This window comes from Plasmodium yoelii (assembly GCF_900002385.2).
Source record: "Plasmodium yoelii strain 17X genome assembly, chromosome: 11".
Classification (NCBI taxonomy): domain Eukaryota; phylum Apicomplexa; class Aconoidasida; order Haemosporida; family Plasmodiidae; genus Plasmodium; species Plasmodium yoelii.
Window position 1 is genome coordinate 1,972,271 of NC_036183.2, and position 17,559 is coordinate 1,989,829.

At 20.8% G+C, this 17,559-nt stretch overlaps 5 protein-coding genes across 5 annotated transcripts; 4 read left to right on the plus strand and 1 right to left on the minus strand.

Annotated features, from left to right (window-relative positions):
* Positions 1-1,708: 1,708 nt before the first annotated feature.
* Positions 1,709-2,845, plus strand: PY17X_1149600 (PIR protein; the record flags this gene model as incomplete). Its single annotated transcript, XM_022956652.1, has 3 exons — positions 1,709-1,723; positions 1,860-2,699; positions 2,789-2,845. 3 exons carry the CDS (start codon positions 1,709-1,711, stop codon positions 2,843-2,845), a joined length of 912 nt encoding a protein of 303 aa, XP_022812520.1.
* Positions 2,846-5,348: 2,503 nt separating this feature from the next.
* Positions 5,349-6,594, plus strand: PY17X_1149700 (PIR protein; the record flags this gene model as incomplete). Its single annotated transcript, XM_022956653.1, has 3 exons — positions 5,349-5,402; positions 5,542-6,438; positions 6,529-6,594. 3 exons carry the CDS (start codon positions 5,349-5,351, stop codon positions 6,592-6,594), a joined length of 1,017 nt encoding a protein of 338 aa, XP_022812521.1.
* Positions 6,595-7,187: 593 nt separating this feature from the next.
* Positions 7,188-8,695, minus strand: PY17X_1149800 (fam-a protein; the record flags this gene model as incomplete). The annotated part of the gene is made up of 6 exons (XM_022956654.1): positions 7,188-7,262; positions 7,418-7,651; positions 7,732-7,841; positions 7,963-8,032; positions 8,163-8,400; positions 8,541-8,695. The coding sequence occupies 6 exons, from the start codon at positions 8,693-8,695 to the stop codon at positions 7,188-7,190; spliced, it is 882 nt and encodes a 293-aa protein (XP_022812522.1).
* Positions 8,696-12,602: 3,907 nt separating this feature from the next.
* On the plus strand, positions 12,603-13,761 carry PY17X_1149900 (uncharacterized protein; the record flags this gene model as incomplete). The annotated part of the gene is made up of 3 exons (XM_719305.2): positions 12,603-12,617; positions 12,754-13,590; positions 13,675-13,761. The coding sequence occupies 3 exons, from the start codon at positions 12,603-12,605 to the stop codon at positions 13,759-13,761; spliced, it is 939 nt and encodes a 312-aa protein (XP_724398.2).
* Positions 13,762-16,088: 2,327 nt separating this feature from the next.
* PY17X_1150000 (PIR protein) lies at positions 16,089-17,105 on the plus strand (the record flags this gene model as incomplete). Its single annotated transcript, XM_022956656.1, has 3 exons — positions 16,089-16,103; positions 16,222-16,956; positions 17,040-17,105. The coding sequence occupies 3 exons, from the start codon at positions 16,089-16,091 to the stop codon at positions 17,103-17,105; spliced, it is 816 nt and encodes a 271-aa protein (XP_022812523.1).
* Positions 17,106-17,559: the final 454 nt, after the last annotated feature.

Sequence of the window (17,559 nt, forward strand, 5' to 3'; positions counted from 1 at the left end):
GCATGGAATACCGATCGAGAATCGATAATATAACATAGTCTATAAAATATTATTATGCATCTAACATTTTTTGTAATACAACAAAAATCGCACTATATATACAATCTTTTTGAAGTTTTAATTGTAGTTAATATTCTCTTTTTTCATTTTACAATTGTATTAAAATTAATTAGTATTAATAGAGGCTGTTTTATATGCTTTAATTTATTTATCATAAGGTATAGTAATAGATTAATTACTATTAATTTTTAAACTTCATAGTTTTGAAGTATACATAAATTGGAAATATACTATAAGTAGTTATTTGAAAAATATAAGTATATTAATAAAATTACACATCATATTTTGTTCTAATAATTATAAATAATATGGTAGATAGAATGGATTCTTATTATATCCATATACATATAAACTAGTAAAATATTCTACCAATAACTAATATTGAAATATTATTTTATTGCGAAAACTTCATATAATTAAATATTAGTTTTTTCGAAAAGACATAATAATACATCATAAAGGTATCAATATTATATTCTTGTTAAAGATCCAATTTGGGATATGTAGTTTTATATTACAAAAATTGGGGCAATGGAGAAAAGGTTAAAGAATCAATTAACGTTAATTGTATTTTTATTATTCCATATTAACGCATATTACGTTGTCGTTCCTTTACCATAGAATTAATAAAATATAGAATTCGTAATAAGTTATTTGAATGCATATACATTGATAACTACAACAATAAAATATATAAGGTAAAATGAAGAATGAAGAACATTTAACGAATATTTATCTACATTTATATATTAAAAGAGAAAATATATCTTATCTCTCTCCTCTTAAGGTAATATAGCAACCTAATTAAACATAGTTTTCTATTATACTTTAAAATATCATCAGTAGGTATATATGTTTAATATTTACTAAGTATTATTTTAAAAACAATCTCCATATAAAAACTTATTTAAGCTTATAAATATGGGTTCAGTGCTAATTATTGTTTTAAATAATGGAAAATATGGCAAAATATATTATAAAATTATCCAATAAAGTATATTGGAATAAAAAAAGTTATCAGACTCATTAAAATTATTTTTTAATTTATCTACATTCATTAAAAACAATATTAAAATTACGTCTATGCAATTAAAAAAGAGAACAATGCAACTTAATTTGTAAATGCTATAATTTTAATAAAACATGGTATATGGTATTAGAAACAAGTATATAAGTATTTAATACTTATATACTTTTAAGGATTATAGTAATAATAGATTTATTAATTTATACATATTTGAGGTTCAAATGTATAAACCTATTTATTAAAACATGAAAAACAAATTTGTATTTTCTATATTGAGACATAAATATAAGGGGATACATTTTAAACTCATTATAAAATTCCTTAAATTTTTATAATAAAAATATAATAGGCATTATTAATAATCATGACTTTATGCACAAATTATGTTATACATATGAACAAAATGATTAAATATCTCTAATTTAAGGCAGTTTGGCAAATGCCAATAAAAGTATATATTGTTCCATGTTGTCTTTAAATTGATATTAAACATGATAATAACATGTTTAACCACAGACAATTTTATATTATGGTTCATTTATTTTGTCATTTATTAAACGTAAAATATATAAAGTAATATGATGTTACACAATTGCATATTATAAACAAAATAAAATTACAATGGATCATCATCGGGTATGTAATTATTTTAATAAAATTTGCTTTTCCTTATTTTTTTCGTTATTACATTACCTATAAAATTCATTAAATTTTATTTTATAAGAGATTCATTACATATATTTTGATTATACCTTTTTAAATGTTTTCTTAGTGTACAAGGTTTGGTAATTTAAGGGTATTTTATCCCGATGAATTAAACACATCTTCAGAACGAGAGTTTCATGGTAATGGGAATATTAGGGATTATTGCCCTAATGGAGCTTCAGGAAATAAAGAATGCAGTACTGATCTCGATAAAATTAAGGCTGGATTTTTATTGTTATTTAATCAAATTATTATTAAAAAGATTAAAAGTTTAAATAAAGAACAGATCGAAATGTTTACTATACACATTATGATATGGTTAAGTTATATGTTAAACATAAAGAATGTTAACGAGTTTAAGAATATAAATGATTTTTATGATAAATATATAAACAATGATGATGAGTATAAAAAGTTTATAACTAGTGTTGAAAATGATTATAGTAGTTTTAAGGATTTTATAAATAAAAAAAAAGAATTGTTGAATATTAATTTTGAGTATATGTCTAAATTTTATGATGCATTTAAATTATTATGTAGCATGCATACTGGTTTTGGTGGAAAGACGACAGATTGCACGAGCTATTTAGAAAAAGCTAATCAATTTGTTGAAAAATATACAAATCTTAATGAAAATTCTAATAATACTGATGGCAGTTCATATAGACAAGTATTGTGTACTTTATCAAATGATTATGATAATTTCAAAAAGAAATATAATGATGTTAATTGTATGGGTATTCCATCACTTCCACCGATAAAAACAGTACAACCTCATGTACAAAGATCTGATGATAATTATGAACAAAATTCTGATGTTACATCAAGTTCGCCGATATTAAACAAATTAATTCTAATTTTATCGATATTAGTTGCAATATCAATTTTGGGGGGAATTTCTTATAAGGTAAATAATAAAGATTTTCAAAATTATTTTCATTATATATATGCAAACATTAACAAAAAAATCATACGTTTCTTAATATTTTATATTAGTATTCGTTATTTGGATTTCGGAAAAGAGTTCAAAAACAACACTTAAGAAAAAGATAAAAAATATAAAGAAGAAAATGAATCGTTAATATATGATTTGAAGAGTAGTGATTATTTCACGAATAGTAATAATGCTTAATATATTTTAAGAAACTGTCTATTTCGAAGTAATTTTTTATCATAGTTTTTATGTTGTGGGTCAAGGTTGTGTTTGTGGGACCCATATTCGGGTTAGGATTAAATATTATATATTTATTTAATTTTTTATAATTTGAACACTAATTAATTATATATATAATCTCGTATTTTTAATCATTAGATGAAGTTTTAAAGCAAAAATATGCAACCAAAAAAGGGACATTGTCATTAATATGAAAATGGTTACATAATATCTTTTCATAAGTTATAATATATATAATAAGTGTTCATATCGATTTTATATGGTTAAAGTAAATGTCTATATTGTATATATTAATATAGATATTGACTATATAATAATTGTCATTATATAAGACTTGTTAACCCAGAGTTATATTGAATTATAAATATCATAATGTTTCTTTATTTGATGAAAATTTTATTTAGCAAAACTTATGATTTGTATCATATTTATTTTGATTCAAATCGTATTTTTATAACCGAACAGTATAATACTTTTATATATCAAAGTATAATTATAATTCGATTCATTTTGAATATTCAACTACATTATAATATATATTCATATTAATATGCTTGTTTTTAAGATTAATTAAATATATTACCAATATATAATAGATAGTCATAAAATATAGATTAATAAATATCGATCGAGAATCGAAAATATAACATATCCTATAAAATATTATTATGCTTCTAACATTTTTTGAAGTTGTAATTGTAGTTACTATTTCTTTTTGTATTTCCTTTACATTTTTATTAAAATTAATTGGTATTAATAGAGGTTGCTTTATACGGTTTAATTTATTTATCATAAAGATATAGTAATAAATTAATCACTATTAATTTTTAAATTTTATATTTTGAGGTATAAATATATTACATTTGAAATATTTAAAAAATAAAATATAAGTATATTAATAAAATTCCATATCATATTTTGTTCTAATAGTTATAAACAACTCGGTATATAAAATTACCGTTATTATTATATGCCTATAAATATAATCTAATAAAATACTTTACTAACAACTAATATTGAAATATTGTTTTATTGTGGAAACTTCATATAATTAAGTATTAATTTTGTCGAAAAGATGCATAATAATACATTATAAATATATCATTTTTGGATATTTGTTAAAGATTCAATTTGGGATTTTTAGTTTTATATTATAAAAAACTGAATAAATAGAGAAAAGACTAAAGACTAAAGACTAAATGTTAAATTTATTTTTATTAATCCATATTATATTATCATTATTTAATGAATCATAATTTTTAATCCAAAACAACATTACTTTATCATAGAATTAATAGCATATAGAATTTTTAATAAATTATTTGAATACATATACATTGATAACTATAACTATAAAATATATAGATAAAAATGAACAATGCAGAGAAGTTAGCAAATATTTATCTAAATTTATATATTAAAAGAGCAAATATATCTTATCTCTCTCCTACCAAAGGGAAATATAACAACCTAATTAAATATAGTTTTTATTATACTTTAAAATGTCATCAGTAGGTATATATGTTTTATATGTTTATATTTACTAAGTATTATTTTAAAAAATATTTACATTCAAAGACTTATTTAAGCTTATAAATAACATAATAAATATGGGTTCAGTACTAATTGCTATTTTAACGAGGGAAAGGTACGTAAATATATTAAAATATTGCCCAATAAAGAATATTTCTAAATTGAAGTATATATGAATAAAAGTAAAGTTATTTAACGCATTAGAATGGGTTATGAATTTATCTTTATTCATTAAAAAGAATATAAATTTATTTATATGCAATTAGAAAAGTGAACAATGCAACTTATTTTATAAATGTTATAATTTTAGAAAAATCTATATTATATATTATAAGAAACAAGTATATAAAAAATTCTTCTATCTTATTAAATAATTATTTATATACTTTTAAGGATTATAGTAACAATGGGTTTCTTAATTGTTTCGATTTTTGCAGTATATTAGTTTGGGGCACCATTTATTAAAACAAAAGATATGACGTTGTTTATTTTCTATATTAAAGGATATGTATAAGAAGATATATTCTAAATCCATTACAATGTTCTTTAATTTTGTGATATGATTATGCTGGAAAGTATTAAGAATAAAAATTTATGCAAAATTGTATTATATATATATATGATAAAAAATGTTTAAACACCCCCCAAAATAAGGTAATTTATCTAACTATCATAAAAAAATATAATAGTCTTTTAGTAATAATATTATATTATTATTCCATATTAATTTTAAATTGAAATTAAGAATAATAATATCATGTTTAACTACAAATAATTGATATATAAAACTCAAATACTTGTATCACCTATTTTGAGGCAGATTATACATCTTATATAAAAAGGACTATCATGGGAAATCAACTGAAAGAAGAAGATTACTTTTTTAAAAGGCGAAACGATATAGTATATACACATTTTAATAAAATTTGCATCTTCTTACATTTATTGATGTTATATTACTCATAAATTAATAGTAAAATTGACATTATAAAAATATCATTTATTCTTATTTTTATTTTTATTTTTTTAAATGGCTTCTTAGTGTAGTAAGCTTACTACTTTGAGGGCATTTTTCCCTGATGAATTGAATTCTGGAGAATATTATTTTAAAGGTGGATCGCTCAAGAGATACTGCCCTAAATCTAGAAACTGCGACAACGATATCGATAAAATTAATAGTTATTGCTTATGGTTATTTAATCAATTATATGGGGATAGTACAGATTTTTCGAATAATGAAAATGACAATATTATTATTATTACATTCATTTTTGGGTGGTTAAGTTATAAGTTAAATCAAAAAGCAGAAAACAGAATCACTAAATTAAACGAGTTTTATAATAAACATATGCAAAATGTCCAGGAATATAACACGTCTATAGAAAACAATACGAAATATAAAACTTATATTGACCTTATAAATATAAATAAGGAATTGATGGATATTGATATTAGTGTTATGTCTAAATTTTATGGTGTATTTAAAAATTTGTGTAAAATGTATAATGAGCTTTCAAAGACGAAGATTAATGGTGAGGAATATTTAAAGGATGTTAATGATTTTGTTAATAATTACAATACTCTTTTTAATGATAAAAACAGTAATTTATTTAAACAAATATTGCATGCTGCATCGAACGATTACAATTATATAAAACGTACATTACATGTTGAATCTGTAAGGAATCAATTTCCAGAACTTATAACGGAAAAGAAAAAAGAAATGGATGTGTCACCGAGTGGAACGACAGAATTAGGCTCTGAAAATGAAATGTCAGGTTCTGAAATATCAGGTTCTGAAATATTAGATTCTGAAATATTAGATTCTGAAATATTAGATTCTGATTCAACATCACAAAGTTCATCGATATTAAATAAATTAATTTTAATTCCATTTATATTTGTTGCAACATTAATTTTATTAGGAATTGCATATAAGGTAAATAATAACTCAATTAAAAAATATATTCAGCACTGAGTAGTTTGTGAATATAAATAAATTGTCCATTTTTTTAAATTTTTGTATTAGTATTCGTTATTTGGATTTCGGAAACGAACCCAAAAACACCATTTAAGAGAAAAGCTAAAAAAATAAAGAAGAAAATTGATCATTAATATATGAACTTGAGGATAATGATCATTATACTTTAAGATATTTTTATATTTGGAAATAACAAATTTTTATATAGTTTTTATGCTGTGTGTCAGGGTTGTGTTTGGGTTAAATTTTATATCTTTATTTAATTTTTTATAATTTGAACACTAATTAAATATATGTACCATTTCGTATTTTTAATCGAGAGATGAAGTTCAAATATGCAACCCAAAAGGGTGACAAGCATTAAATGAAAGGAGTATCATAAATAACATATCTTCATAAGTTATAACAGTTCTATTTGTAGTATTCACGAAATTAATATGTATAGATACATTCTAATATTAAAAGACAAACAAATAATATACATATATAACATTCTAATATTAAAGGACAAACAAATAATATATATATATATATATATATAACATTCTAATATTAAAAGACAAACAAATAACATGCAAAAAACATTCTTAAAACAAAATAACATTTTATGATGATAATTTAAAGCAATTATTATGACGTAAACAAATCGTTTTATTAACATAAATTTTCTAATATTAGGTGGTGAAAAATATTTATGAAGTATATGTTTATTTATGAGGGGAAAAACAATTTGAAGCTTTCCTAATAATGCGGTTTAAGTAACTGGGAACATAGCGACCAATCTAAGAAAAAAAACATAAATGGATGAATATATAAAATTAAAATTTTTTTTCAAGTTATAGTATATATTATAAATGTGTACATTTATTTAAAATAATTTTTTTTTAGCAATTGTTGAAATAAACTATTATGTTTCTAAAATTTGTATATTGATTACAGATTCGACATAGGTGATATCAAGATATTCTTCTTTTTTTTCAATAACGTATCCCATTATGTTAACAACCGTTTTTTTTAATTTTCCATTTCTAATATCATTTTCAGAATCAATGTCAGTTTTGAATAAATTTGCGCTTTTTACTATTGTGTTTTCAAAGGGTTTCTTATTTTTACTGTTGTGATCATTTATATTTGCCGAAGTCATGACAATTATAGTTTTGTTTTCTGATATCTACAAAATTAATAAAAGTGTATTTGAATAATACGAAAAATATGATTTATAATGAAATAGACGAGGAAAGCTTTCCTTACTTCAAATTTTGCAGCTAAAGCATAAAAATATTTCTCACGAGACCATGGGTGTGTTTTGGAACGTTGTTGTATTATTACTAAATTTGGAGTGTACACACGAGCAATTTTTCCTAAAAAACATATTATAAAATTCCATAGATGTAATTAAAATATCATGAGTTTGAAGATATGGGAAAGAATAAATAGTAACAATAATATGTTAATTTGGGTAATTATTTATGTTTTGTATACTTTTAACCGAGCCTATATAAAAAAAACTGTCACTATCGGGATTCCAATACTTGTTTATTATTTTATTATACTAATGGAAATAAAGAGAAATATATATATATATATATATATATATATATATATATATATATATATATATTATAATTATTTTTTAATTTCAATTTGGTTTATAACTTTTAATGTTGTTTGTTAATTGATACCTTTTTTGGAGAATTAATTTTATATTGAATTTTTTCAATACATGCACAATCTCGATATATTTTTATATAAGAAGTCATATTATAAGGACTACATTCTGTATAGAACCTATAACCATGTTTATTTGTAGCATGATATTCTAATTTTGATACAGCATCGGTCATAAGTTTTTCTGCTTGTATAGTTTCTTCGGGATTGTTACATAATAGGTCCTTGTTTTTTTCATATATTTCTTCTGGACTATCATTGATCAAAATGGACATATTTTTTATGCGTACAAAAATAAAGTTATTGTATTTATATTATAACATTGTTGCAAACATGTAGATTTAATATGTTCATAATGAAATATGTAATATTTATATGTTGTATTTTCTTACGTAAGATAAAGTTGTTCTGATTTGGGTTTTGTATTTTTTTTTGATTTGGATTTTGTATTTTTTTTTTGGGAAGGTTCAGTTGCAAGGGTTTCAGTATTCACGCATACGGAGATACTTAAAAGAAATAAAACAATTTGAATACAAAGTTTATTCATTTTTGAACTTTACAAACAAAATATTAAAATATATATTATTATTTTTTAGTTAAAAATTAACAAATCGAAAATCTGAACAAGTATAATTAAAATTGAAGCAAATAACTTTCTCCAATAAAGTATAAAAAACAATTTATTTAAACGGTAATATGCATATTTTTATCATATTTATAAGTTTAATATATTTTTTATTTAATTAATTCAATCACAAAAGGATGTCAATAATAGAAGGTTTCATAAATAATGAATATCAAAAATATTATGATTCATAATATATAAAAATAAATAACTTTAATTATATTATATACATAATATTTTTAATATATAACATTATGAGGACGAAAGTTTTATATTTTTATAATTGATTAAATTCAGTCTAAAATTTATAAATCATCACGTTACGTATGTAACTACCCATATACTATATATATAATAGAAAAAAGCTATGCTGTTTTTACCTAATAGAAAATCAATAATTTAAAATAAAAATATATATTTGTTTTAATAAAATTTGGATAGCATGGAATTTTAATATAATTATATATACTTACATTAATAAATGAATGACCAAAATAATATAAACATTATATTAGTAATTGTATTAAAATAATTGTTTTATTATTTCTTTCTATTTATTTTTTCAGTTTTTATATGATGATTCATTTTTAGTATAAAAATATCTTTTATTTGTAAATATTAAAAAAATTAATTCAATATGAAAATTACAACATATGCATGGTTGCAGCATCTACTACCACAATAATAATGCTACTAATTCATCATAAAATATATATGATAGTAAATCTCGGTTTCTGTAATTTGTTTTCACCAATTTTAACCGAAATTTATTAAATAATTTTTTTCTAGAAAAATTATTTATTTTATAAAAATTATTTATTGGTAATAATATTGATGTCCACGCTTTTTTATAAATTAATACAAATTATAAATTCCCTTTTAATAGTAAAACATAGTATATTTAAAATTATAAAATACAAATAAATAAAATATAAAATAATGAAACATAAAGTTGTAAAATCAAGAAATATATAATTAATTTATTTTTTAATTTTAATATTCTTGATGCCAAGGTGTTCTTGTTTTATGGGTCAAGGTTATGTATTATAGGTTATAATTTTATTCACTGAATCTGAGTTGTTGCCTAAGGGTCGGAGGATATTGTAATTTATTTTTTTATAATTTGATAATATGTTTGGTCTTTGAAACCAATTTAATATATTTATAATTCCGTATGTTTAATCTCGAGATTATGTTTGAATATGCAACAAAAAGGGGATATAGCCATTAATACGAAAGGGGTCGCATAACATTCTTTCATATGTTATAATATATTAAAATGAGTGTTTATATAGATTTAATATGATTAAACTAGAATGTTTATATTGCATGTATTAATATAGATATTGGCTATATATGAAGTCGTATTATGCAATATCATAATTGTCTATTATATAAAGCTTGTTAATCAGAGACTATATTGAATCATGAATAACACAATATATTTCTTTATTTTATGAAACATTTTATTTAGTAAAACTCGTTATCTATATCATATTTATTTTAATTTAAATTGTATTACGCCAACTGAACTGTAATAATTGCATTATATATGAAGCTGGATATGAATTATAAGATGGTTCATTTTGAATATTCATCTACATTACAATATATATCCATGTTAATATGTTGGTTTTAAAATTAATTAAACACACTACTAATATATAATAGATGGTCATAAAATATAGGTTCATAAATGTCGATCGAGAATCGACAATGTAACATTGTCTATAAAATGATTATGATTCTAACATCTTTAGTAATACATAAAAAATTGAACTATATATATAATATTTTTTGAAGTTTTAATTGTAGTGTTATTCTCTTGTTGTATTTCCTTTATATTTGTATTAAAACTAATTAGTATTAATAGAAATTGCTTTATATGCCATAATTTATTTATCATAAGATATAATAATAGATTAATCACTATTAATTTAAAATTTTATATTTTAAGGTATAAATAAGTTATATTTTAAAATGATTTAAAAACAAAATATAAGTATATAATAAAATTTAATGTTGTCGTTTGTTCTGATAATTATAAATAATATGATATATAGAATAGCGTTATTATTCTAATATATATATAATATTGTATAAGCGACTAAAACTGAAATATGTTAAATTTGGAAATATATACAATATATATTAATGCAAAATATACAGAAAAAGTATGTAATAATTAATTTGAACTAATAATATGTTTATTAGGTTATTATATATATATACTTAACAAATATATAATTTAAATATATTGTTATTACGAAATAATATGATATAAAATGTTATACTTTAAAACAATGAAACAAGGAAAAATACTAATTGGATTAAAATATTCCTCTTGAGTGAATTAATTATCTCATTGTACTATACAGTGATATAGCGGTAACAATAATAATAGTAATAACAATATATAAACATATTAAATATGAACAAATATATTATGTTAATTTGATACACTACGTTGGTATAAATTCATTATATATATTATTAAATTTGTAATGATAATAAAATTGTATGCACAAAACATCAAATGAAATATTACAATTTTGACTTAATATTTTTTAATGTGGTAATATTAGAATTAACGCTATCAAGCAAAATAATATTAATAATTCTATAGTTTACTTAAAAATATAATTTTTCATTATGAGTCTGAGTTAATTATTATAAAATATATAGTATGATATTATTTGTTAAAATTTAAAAGCAAAGTATATATTTAGAAAATAATTCTAAGTCATTTTTAATGATTATTTTTAATGTATACATTAATTGAAATTTTTAATAGTAGAAAATATAAAACATAATTAAACTATGTAGAATAAGTAAATCTTATATGGCTACAACCTTGTCTTAAAAAAGCATACTTCCCTTATCTCTCCCCTCAAAGTGCAATATGCCAACCTAATACACATATTTTTCTATTATAATTTAAAATTTGCGTCAATACTTATTTATATGTTATATATTTAATATTTACTAAGTATTATTTTAAAAATAATATGCATTCAAAGACTTATTTAAGCTTATAAATACGGGTCAGTGCTAATTCTCGTTTTAAACCGTGAGAAAGATGTGCAAAATATATTATAAAATCACTCAATAAGGTATATTTCTAAATTTAATTATATAGGAATAATAATAAAGTTATTGAAAATGTTAAAATATAATTGGAATCCATATATATTAATTAAAAGTAATATTAAATATATGTATATGCAATTAAAAAAGGGAACAATGCAACTTATTTTATAAATGTTATAATTTTAATAAAATATTGGTATATATTATAAGAAAAAAGTATATAAATATTTAATATATCTTAAAAAATCACTATTTATATAGTTTTAAGGATTATAGTAATAATATAATTTTTTATTTTTTAGATTTATACAGTATTTAATTTTTTGAGGAACAATGACCAAAACATAAGATATAAATATATTCCTTTTCTATTTTCAAAAATACTTTAAATTCTTTATAGAAGGATATCCATTTTTATAATAAAGATATACCAGATGTTAGTAAGAATATCATTTTTTGTATAAAATTCATTACATATATATTTAATAAAAATTGTATTAAGCAACTCTCTATTTAAGGTAACTTAGCTAATTAGCATAAACAGAAATAAAACCTTTCTTTAGTAATAATATCATTTATTATCCTATATTAATTTAAATATTGGAAAACATATAATATATTTAACTACAGACATTTGTTATTTATAGGGTTAAAGTATTTACGTCACATATTGGGGACAGTGCATATAAAACAGCATGATTCTACTCAATTTACAAATCAAAAATAAAACACCATTATAATGAATAAGCAAGGGGTATATACATTTTTTAATAATAATAATTTCCTTTACATTTTTTGATAGTGTATTATATATAAATACCATTAAACTTTATTTTAATAAAATTTGTAATAATTCGCGTTTTATTATACTGTTTTAAATGCTTTCTTAGTGTAAATTGTTCTTTGCTGTAAGGAACTCGATTTCCGATAATTTGGACAAAGCAAAAAATTATAAATTTAATATTGAAGGCAATTTCAATGAGTATTGTACTAATGATCAATGTAGTAGTAATCTCGGAAAAATTAATGCTGGATGTTTATATTTGTTTGATGCATTCTTTAAGGATTCTCATTTGTTTAGTTCTGTTGCAAAAAGTAACATCAATATTGTTGATTACATTATCATATGGTTAAATCATATGTTAAACCTAAAGAAAAGTGAAGAAAATATGAGCAATCTAAAGTATTTTTATCGTATATATATAGATGGTACTAATATGTATAAAAATCATATAAATGGTGTTAAGGAGTATACTAGTTATAAGAATCTTATAGATAAAAAACTTGATTTGATAAATATGGATATGAATATTATATCTAAATTTTATGGTGCATTTAATACATTATGTATGATGTATATTGAATTTGATGAAGATAATTCAAGTTGTACGAACTGTTTGAAATATGCTGGTGAATTTGTTCAAAAATATAAAAATCTTAAGGAAGATTCTAATATTACTAAAAACAATTCATGTAGTCAAATATTGTCTAGTTTATCAAAATATTATGATGATTTTAAAAATTATTGTACTAGTAAAGGTGGTAATTGTGAACAATATCCATCCCTTCCAGTGATAGAAACACCACAAAATTATGTAGGAAGTTCTGCAAAAAGCTCTGGACAAATTTCTGAAAATACATCATCAAGTTCATCGATAACAAACAAATTATTTATAGTTTTATCGATATTTGGTGCAATAGGATTTTTTTTAGGAATTTCTTACAAGGTAAATAATATGGAATTAAAAAAAAATATTATATATATGCAAAAATTAACAAACAACCGTACGCTTCTTAACGTTTTATGTTAGTATTCGCTATTTGGATTTCGGAAACGATTTCAAAAACAAAAAATAAGAGAAAAAATAAAAAATATAAAGAAGAGAATGAATCATTAATATATGATTCGAAGAGAGTGACAATTTCAGGAAAGTAACAATTATTGATATACGATAAGAAACTGTCTATTGAGAAATAAGTAATTTTTGCATAATTTTTATATAGTTTTTATGTTGTGGGTCAAGATTGAGGATGTATCTATGGAACCCATATTGGGGTTAGAGCTAAGTATTACATTGCATTTAATTTTATATAATTTGAACACTAATTAAATATATGTACCATCCCTATATGTTTAATCGCGAAATGATGTTCAAAATATGTGCCCTCCAAATGAGCACTGTCATTAATATGAAAAGAATCACATAAAATTTTTTCCATAAAGTATAATATATATAATTGAGCGTTCATGCCGATTTAATATGATTAAAATAAAATGTCTATATTGCATATATTAATATATATAGTTTCTATATAATAATTGTCATTATATAAGACTTGATAACCCATAGCTATATGGAACTATGCATATCATAATATGTTTCTTTATTTTATGAAAATTGTATTTAATAAAACTTATAACTTGTATTATATTTATTTTAATTTAAATTGTGTTATCCAACTGAAATTTAGTAATAGATATTCATAAAATACCGATCGAGAATCGACAATACAACGTTACCTATAAAATGCATTTTATGCATCTAACATTTTTAGTAATACATAAAAAATGTACTATAGATATATTATAATAAATTTATAAATTATAAATATATATAATAATCATTTTTTTCATTTCAATAATTTGCATTTATATTAATGTTCTAATTTATATTGATAGGAATAGTTATATATATATTAATTTAATTATCATAAGGTATAATAATAGATTAATCACTATTAATTTTTAAATTTTATAGTTGAGGTATAAATATATTATATTTTAAAATAGTTAAAAAATATAATATAATTATATTAATAAAATTTAATGTTATAGTTCTAGTAATTATAAATAATATGATAAATATAATATGTTATTATTATATGCTTATATATATAATTTAATAAAATACTCTATCAATAACTAATATTGAAATGTTATTTTATTGTGAAACCTTCATATAATAAACATTAATATTATCGAAAAGACAAATAATAATGCATTATAATGATATAATTTTTATATATTTGTTAAAGATCCACTTCGGGATATGTGGTTTTACATTATAAAAATTTGGATCCATGGAGAAAATTATAACGACTTAATTCATGTTAACTGTCATTTTATTATTCCATATTAACTCTTATTATATTATTAGTTTTTATTGAATAATCATTTTTTAATCTAAAACATTACTTTACCATATAATTAATAAAATATAGAATTTTTAATAAATTATTTGAATGTACATACATTGATAACTATATCAATAAATATATAAGATAAGAATGAACAATGTATAGTATTTAGGAAATATTTATTTAAATATATATATTAAAATTGCAAATATATCTTATCTCTCTCCTCTTAAAGGGCAATATAACAACCTATTCACAAATAGTTTTATATTATACTTTAAAATATACATCAATACGTATTTATGTTTTATATAATTAGTATTTACTAAGTATGATTTTAAAAACTATTTACATTCAAAGGGTTATTTAACCTTATAAATACTGGTTCAGTGCTAATTGTTGTTTTAAATAATGGAAAAGATGGGAAAATATATTATAAAATTACCCAATAGAGAATACTTCTCAATTAGAATATGTAGGAATAAAATAAAGTTATTTAACGCATTAAAATTATTTTTTAATTTATCTATATTAAATAAAAATAATATAAATTTATATATTTTGCATAGAAAGTGGAGCATGTAACTAAATTTGAAAATGCTATTATTTTAGAAAAAACTATAATATATATTATAAGAAACAAGTATATACTTTAAGGATTCTAATAATATCTTTCTTAATTTTTTATATTTGTGTAGTATTTGAATTTTATGACGTTGTTTACATTCTATATTAAAGCATATGTATAAGTATATATTTTTTAAATTCATTATAAAAGTATATCCATTTTTATAATAAAGTTACACGAAATGTTAGTAAGAATAGTATTTTTTGTATAAAATGTATCATATATACATATGGGAAAAGTGTATAAACAACCCTCTATTTAAGGCAATTTAGCTAAATGTCATAAAATAAGTATAATATGATTTTAGTAATACTAATGTATTATTATTTTACATGAAGTTAAAATTAAGAATAATATTTCTAACGAAAGATAATTGATATGTAAAGAGCTTAGTAAATACAACATATATAAATAACATCACCCCGAATAATCTCCGAATTATAACAGAATTTCATCATAATGTCTAAGGGATTGGTATATATCATGTTCTTATATTATTCGTATGTTGTATTCCTATAAATTATATTAATTTTAATTTTAGTAACATTTATATTAATACATTTTTTGTTTAATTCGTAAAATATATTCGTAGTGTGAACTAATTAATGCGGCTGATAATTATGTTGTTGGTGATCCGAACAACGCGAGAGAAAATTATTATGGGAGTTTTTTTGATTCATATTGTCCTGATAAAAACTGTGATACTGATGACAAAAAAGTTATTTCTACTTTTATAACATTACTAAAATATTTTGAGGATGATGAGAACGATTTAGAAAGTGATAAAATTGTTGAATACGCTATTTTATGGTTAATTAATAAACTACATCAAAAAATAGAAAATGAAACGATCATGTTTGACTATTTTTATAATGATTATATAGAATCAAATAGTCAATATAAGAATAATATATCTACGGATAGTAAGATTAATAAGGATATTATAGAAAAACAAATTAGATCGATGAATATAGATATTAAAGATATATCTAATTTTTATGATGCATTTAAATCATTATGTAACATGTATAGTGAATTTGATCCAGACAAAAAACAATGCAAGACATGTTTAGAAAATGCTGGAGATTTGTTTGAAAAATATGAAAAACTTAAAAATGCTTTAGATATTAATAAAGGAAGTTCTTATTATAAACTATTGTCTAGTTTATCGAATGATTATAAAAATTTTGAACAATTATATAATATGGCATGTGATAATTCATCACCACTTGTAGCTTGTCCACGAAGTTCAGTAACAAAAAATACACTAATTACAATTGGAATTATATTTGTTGCAGCATCAATTTTATTGGGAGTTTCTTATAAGGTAAATAATAAGGAATTAAAAAAAATATTATATATATGTAAACATTAACGAGCAACCCTACACTTCTTAACATTTTATATTAGTATTCGTTATTTGGATTTCGGAAACGATCTCAAAAACAACATTTAAGAGAAAAACTAAAAAAATAAAGAATAAACTGATCATTAATATATTATTCGAAGAGTAGTGATTATTCCAGGAATAGTAATAATGGTTGATATATTTTAAGAAATTGTCTATTTCGAACTAATTTTTGCATAATTTTTATATAGTTTTTATGTTGTGAAACCCATATTGGGGTTAGGGCTAAGTATTACATTGCATTTAATTTTTTATAACTTAAACACTAATTTAATATATGTATCATCCCGTATGTTTAATCAAGAGATGATTCCCAAATATTCAATCCAAAATGGGGATAAGTTAATATAAATGGGGTTGTATAACATTTGTTCATAAGTTATAATATATATAATTGAGTGTTAATATATATTTAATATGATTATAGTAAAATAACTATATTACATATATTAATTCATATTATGCTACATCATAATTGCCTATATAAAAGTTAATATGTGGTTATATTGAATTATGCATATC